At 40.7% G+C, this 6,316-nt stretch overlaps 1 protein-coding gene across 1 annotated transcript; it reads right to left on the bottom strand.

Annotated features, from left to right (window-relative positions):
* Positions 1-1,405: 1,405 nt before the first annotated feature.
* LOC109524944 (rho GTPase-activating protein 11B-like) lies at positions 1,406-2,284 on the bottom strand. The gene is made up of 4 exons (XM_019885100.1): positions 2,262-2,284; positions 2,089-2,185; positions 1,744-2,000; positions 1,406-1,661 (listed from the first exon to the last, which is right to left on the bottom strand). The coding sequence occupies exons 1-4, from the start codon at positions 2,282-2,284 to the stop codon at positions 1,442-1,444; spliced, it is 597 nt and encodes a 198-aa protein (XP_019740659.1). The 3' UTR covers positions 1,406-1,441.
* Positions 2,285-6,316: the final 4,032 nt, after the last annotated feature.

The raw sequence follows: 6,316 nt of genomic DNA, 5'->3' as shown, positions 1-6,316 counted from the left end.
TATCTCCAGTAACAGCAGAAACTGCACTGTAACAAGTGTTCACTTTTGGATAAATTAAGGTGGTGCTTAATAAAAATTAAGCAACATTTTATTATTAAATACATAAATAATCATTACACCAACTCTTTGAGGCAACACCTATTGAGATTTTGGCCTATATAAAATAAATAAATAAATATAAAATAAATACATTTATTTATTTGAAAGGAATCAGGCCAAAGAATCACAGAGAGTGAGCCGGGGGTGAGCTCTGCTGGACAGGTGAGTCTATCAGATCTCAAGGCTAATTTTACTTGCAAGGCTGTTCCCAAAATGCAATCGGAGCTTACAGTAAGTATTGAGCAGCAAACTTGTGTTTTTCCAAAGTGATGAAGCTTTTGCATCTCATTGTACTAACTTAAATTGCATATCACGGCAGACATCTCAAAATACATAGTCTTCTGGGGGCTAAGCATATATTAATACATTTTGGTAGAGAGGAATATAGGCCTACTGTCATATAGGTTATGTTATCGGGCATCCTTCTAATTCCCTTGAACAACCAAGATTGAACTTTTGAACTCTTTGTAATTTCTATTATCTAGTCCAGTTAAAGTCCAGGGGAGGAAGCCCCATCATAGTAAAGAGGATACTAATGTGATGTGTGTAGTTCTTCATAGCCTCTTCATTTTGCTCTCAAAGTGCACGGAATTGATGGATTTTTAACAGAATGTAGAAAAAAAATTCTCCCGGGGGGGCATGCCCCCGGACCCCCCTAAAGGGGCTGTGTTCCCCTTGGGGCTAAGCCCCCCTTGCTCTTGAAACCTAGTGACGCCCCTGGTGACTGGTAAGAATTGACTTCAATCAATCGTTCTCATCTCTCATTCGATGTTTCAAAAGTATTATCTCGGTGTCTGTTGCTGTATCTGGCAGTTGAGAGACGACAGTCCAGGAAGTGCACAAAGGGAGACCCTTTGGGTGATGGAACCAGGTCTGCTTTTCCATCTTGTAGGTATAGCAATGCCATTGCTTCGCTTTAATTGCCATCACGGACCTATTGATCTTATCTGAAACAAAGTAACACAAAACAAGAATGGAGATTCAATGCGAGATCGGTTTCTTATTGATTTGAGTGATACATGAACTCATTTACTTTGTATGTGTGATTGAAACTGTTCACATGGTTTTGCAAGTTATTTGAAAACAAATATCAGGTCTTTTGCGGGTATGAAAAACATTTTCTTGAGTTAAAAAAAAAAAAAGCAATGGTTGCAACTAATGACAGAAAGTACACACGTGATGGGGCCGAAACTAAACTTTCAACAAAGATTTCGTATTCTAATTCATCTCTATCCCTTACCTATGAAACTGGCCACTGCTGGCTCACAGTTCATCTTGGCGGAAAGCTTCTCTTGAAGCATTTGTGGCATCTGACCTGTAACGTGCAGCAAAAGCAAAGAAATTAGATCTCAACAAGACTGAGGCTGTGAAGACTATCAGTTGAGTTATGTGCATTGTTACCAATGTGGTGGGCATTTTCTATGAAGCAGAGAAGGACATCCATCTCCAGTTGGAGGTGTTTCTCTGCGTTGCAGTCCATCTTTGTAACTCCTCTGGACTGGAGGAGGGTGGGAGCCAAGACTAACGACAAGTTAGTGCCGTCCATCTTGTTCTTTGCACTCCTGGAATCAAATCCAGAAAGCGAGGATTAGCACATTGAGAGAAAAAGTCCTTCTTGAATCAGAATCACAAAAATGTAAGCACCTCTTGGACACTTTTAGCAAGAACACTGCGAAGTGACGCATGACACTCTGGTTTGCGTCAGGAAGGACGCAAGAGAGCAGCATGGTGGCGCAGGTGCGGTCCTCCTTGGTGGGGAGATGCTGGACCTTGAGGAAGGCCTCCTGCATCTTGGTGGATAGCACGGGTTCTGGCAACTCCTTGAAGAATTTCTTCACCGGGCTGGCCAAGTCACAAGGACGACAGGCAGACAGGCACTCCTCACCATACTCCAATTTTTTCTGGACATACACAACAAAAATTCATGTCTGAAAGACCTTTCATAGGGTCAGCGATGCTAAGTGAGAGCACAGTCAACCAATCACTCACCTGGAGTGTCTTCAGGCGAGCAAGAGAGCCAGATATTCTAAACAGGCCCTCTGTGTCGACATGATCCAGCAAGTTCATGCATGCATCCACCAGAAAGCTAGAAGAACAGAGATATGTTTCATACTTGCAATTTGACCAATATTCAATGCATGCAAACGACTGTATTCACTTACCAAGGGACACTCCCATACTCCATCTGAGAACACGGCAAGCACTCCAAGGGCACACAAAAGACCTTTGTCTGAGGACAAAAAAGGTCAGATGGAGAGCTCGATGAGAAATGAACATGAATCTGTAATATTCTCAGAAGCATTAAAACAGCAATAACTGTAACACAGTGAAAATGTTAAAATGATAATGTCGCCAGCTGCATCGTGTATACACATTTATATGTCGTTGGAATGCTTCTCGGAATTGTATGTGCTGCTGTTGAATCACCGATGTGGAAACACTGGTACTTTCGCCTTCTTTATTATATTATTACTATTTCTAATCATTTTAAAATCTATATATTTTACTTATGTATTTTCTAATTGTATTGTACTGTATTTTTTTTCCAAGATGGCGCCCGAGTAGGCAGCTGTCTGCAAGTGCTCTTCGAGTGCCTTGCGGTTTTTGTTGTTTTTTTGTTGTTTTTGTCTTTTGTTTTGTCACATGCAAATAAAGCTCACACTCACAAGTCGAAGTTAACATCCAAAAACGATGTCGATTTAATCAATCTACTTGATTACAGCGTCCGTACTTTCTTCAGTGCGACCAACTCCGTTACCCTGTTGAGCTTCTTTTGACAGGCCGCCGCGCTCGAAAGCGGTTGAGCATGCGCCCGTTACGATTGGCTGGGCCAACTTTCCACCTTTTCAACAAACATAGGTAATCTCATCTCCAGTAAACTGTCAAATTATGCCCTCAAATATTAATAAACTGGGAGAAAATTAAGCAAAGACATCGGAAGCAGCAGTGGGCTTGCCGTTATGAAGACAAGATGGCAAGTGGCGTTCAATACTGCAGTCGCCAGCTAATGTTAGCTGGTACAGTACTTGCAGGAAAAACAACAATAATGCCAACAAAATATTTGGATATGTCAACCAAATAAAACTCACACTCACAAGTCGAAGGTAACAGATCAAACGATGTCGAATTCACCAATCTTCAGGATGACAGCGTCCGTATTTTCTTGAGTGCGACCAACTCCGTTGCCCTGCTGAGCTCTTTTGATGAACGGCCACGCCGAAAGCGGTTCAGCATGCGCACGGTGCGATTGGCTGAGCCAACTTTCCACCTTTTCAACAAGTATACGTAATCGCGCCTCTAGTAAACTGTCACATGATGACGTCAAATACTAATATGAAGGGAGAAAATTAAGCAAAGTACATCGGAAGCAGGAGTGGTGAGGTTAAGTGCAATCGTTTCATCACTCCCTTGGATGCATTAAACATAAAACACCACTAGAGGTCAGTAACTCACACTCACAAGTCGAAGGTAACAGATCAAACGATGTCGAATTTACCAATTTTCAGGATGACAGCGTCCGTATTTTCTTGAGTGCGACCAACTCCGTTGCCCTGCTGAGCTCTTTTGATGAACGGCCACGCCGAAAGCGGTTCAGCATGCGCACGGTGCGATTGGCTGAGCCAACTTTCCACCTTTTCAACAAGTATACGTAATCGCGCCTCTAGTAAACTGTCACATGATGACGTCAAATACTAATATGATGGGAGAAAATTAAGCAAAGTACATCGGAAGCAGGAGTGGTGAGGTTAAGTGCAATCGTTTCATCACTCCTGTGGATGCATTAAACATAAAACACCACTAACACCACTAGAGGTCGGTAGAAGCCCCCATCCACGTTTTTGCAAATTCTGCAGTTGCACAGTCAACAGTATAGGTCATAGCCTTGGCATTAAATTCCTTTTTTCAGTTTTTTTATACACTTGTTGCAAAGCGTTGAATGTACATTTATTGTGTGCGATCGATGGTGTTTTTACCACGTTTACTACATTTACTTTGATCAGCGTTTCAATTCTTTCTTGAGTCCAAGGCATTTTCCATGAGAACAATCTCAGAATGTCAATTAAGAAAAAAATAATCAAGTATGGAGGCTGAAATAATGACACGTCTCCATGAACGCACACATTTGCTTACTCAGTGTGGAAGTTGGGCCTTTGCTGGAAAATGGGGAGATGAACAAATCTCGCCATTTTGTGGGTAAATTATTGGAAAAGTATGTTTAGTGATTGATGAAAATATATATTTTTAATTTCACCAAAATATAATTCATACAGCGATATTGTTACACAAATATGTGGATGTGACTTGGGAAAAAAACATTTTTCTTTTTATGGCGGCAACCATATGGTGGAGAAATTCATATTTTTTAAAGAAATGGCATCTTGTCCGCAATCTGCAAAAACCGTCAATTAGATCAGTGTTTTTCAATCTTTTTCGAGTCAAGGCACATTTCTTTCATTGAAAACATCCCGCGGCATACCACTACATGAAAATATGGGGGGGGGGAAAAAGCTGATTTTCACAATTAAGTGTTATATTGTTACTAAATGTACATGCTTTTCTGGCCCTAACAGTGACTAAATATGTCCCACATATTCTATAAATATATTAGATTTTTAAATGACAGCATGTGCAGGACGTGTAAGAAAATGTCTATTCTTGGGAATTTAATGAGGAAACGCCAATGTCTCCCGTGTGAGGCCAATAACTGCTTGCCTCAATTTATTTGTGCATGCTTGCTTGAAGCAAGAAGGGAGGGATGACTCACGTGACTCTTGCAGCTGCTCTTCCCATGCATTTGAGCAGGAAATATGCAAGCCAGCTATTTTAACGATGGAATCATTTAAATTATTGGATTAAAAATAAAATGAATGGAAAACATCTACCATATAACTAAAATGGACGAGAAATTCATGTAATCCTAAATTTTTGTTCGTCCTCTCATCACATGCAGTGGACAGGAAGGAACACTAGGTGGCAGCAGTGCGAGACTATCTCCCTTGGCTACTCCGACCATATACGGCGGAGGATGCAGTATGATTACATTTGTTCGATTTGCGCCACTATTACAGGCACGTAAGAGGAAATCTTGAGCATAAAATGTGTTGTTAGCGTAGCCAAGTTTCCGAGTGCTCGTCTGCCGAGGACCCACATGAAGAAGAAGCCGCTTAAACCATTGATAAGTGCAGTACGCACCCATGCACGCGCACGCTCGTGTGGCATACGCACGCCGAACTAAATAAATGACCAGTCGCCTCGTTCCAACTCTTGCAATTGCAATTATACTGTGCCAACTAACCCAATTAAAAAAAACCCAGATGGATACGTGGTGTAGAAGTAAAAAACTTATCTCTCTTTGATGCGCTAGCTCGGATGTCATGCTTTTGGTTCTGTCTTTGTTTTGTTTCAGCATCAGCTGGAGTCGAGGGCGTTCCTCTTCGGCGGTGCACCCATGTTTGCTTTTTCAATCAAGCCTAGTCAAGTATTTAAGAATTGCCAAGATGCCAAGTTTGTCGGATTAATTACCTTGCTTGATGGTGTGCTCAAGTCTTAAATTCTAGCCCTTATGTTCCTATTCACTCCTTCACCTTCTTTACACCACGGAGACTCGACAGTGACATATTTGCAGAAAATCATGACTAAATGTTAATTTTTAAAATAGTGATATTGGATAATTTCTCACAGCACGCTCGTGTGCCGGCACAGTGGTTGTAAATCACTGTCCTGTGACAATTATAAGTCTGTTAACAAGTTAAAGTTGAACCACTGTAATGCACTCCAAGAAAGTATTAGTTCGCTACTTATATCCTCCTGACTACCAGGAAAAAAAAATGTTGTCCAATCACATTTATTTTGAAATTCCCCAATCTATGTGAAGTAATTGGACTACTCCAAAAGAACTTTTTGAAATTCCACTACATTTTTTAAACACTTGAATACTAGGCTCAAATACACTTAAAACAACTCAAACAACACTTTAACGTGTTCATAAGAGTCTTATAAATAAAATGCCAACAGCATTTCAAGACAAAATGTGTTGATAAAAATTATTACTTTTCCTCTTCCCATAAAAAGTGCTTGCACTGAGGGAAGCCATTTTCTTACTTTTTCTAACCCCTACAAATTTGGTATCATTGGAAAGCACTGAATGTCCTCTTTGGAGTAACAAAAGGAGTAATGCGATTGGATGCACTGGGTGGGAGACATTTAGGTTTACAAA

This window comes from Hippocampus comes, unplaced genomic scaffold (genome assembly GCF_001891065.2).
Source record: "Hippocampus comes isolate QL1 unplaced genomic scaffold, H_comes_QL1_v1.1 scaffold45, whole genome shotgun sequence".
NCBI lineage: Eukaryota > Metazoa > Chordata > Actinopteri > Syngnathiformes > Syngnathidae > Hippocampus > Hippocampus comes.
This window is presented reverse-complemented; position numbering and strand designations above follow the sequence as displayed.

Excerpts from the sequence above, each read along its gene's own strand:
- LOC109524944 (XM_019885100.1), bottom strand. The coding sequence starts at position 2,284 with ATGGAGTATGGGAGTGTCCCTTG. Across the intron at positions 2,186-2,261 it reads GAGTATGGGAGTGTCCCTTG|CTTTCTGGTGGATGCATGCA; the intron begins GTAAGTGAATAC and ends CTGTTCTTCTAG. Across the intron at positions 2,001-2,088 it reads CTCGCCTGAAGACACTCCAG|AAAAAATTGGAGTATGGTGA; the intron begins GTGAGTGATTGG and ends GTGTATGTCCAG.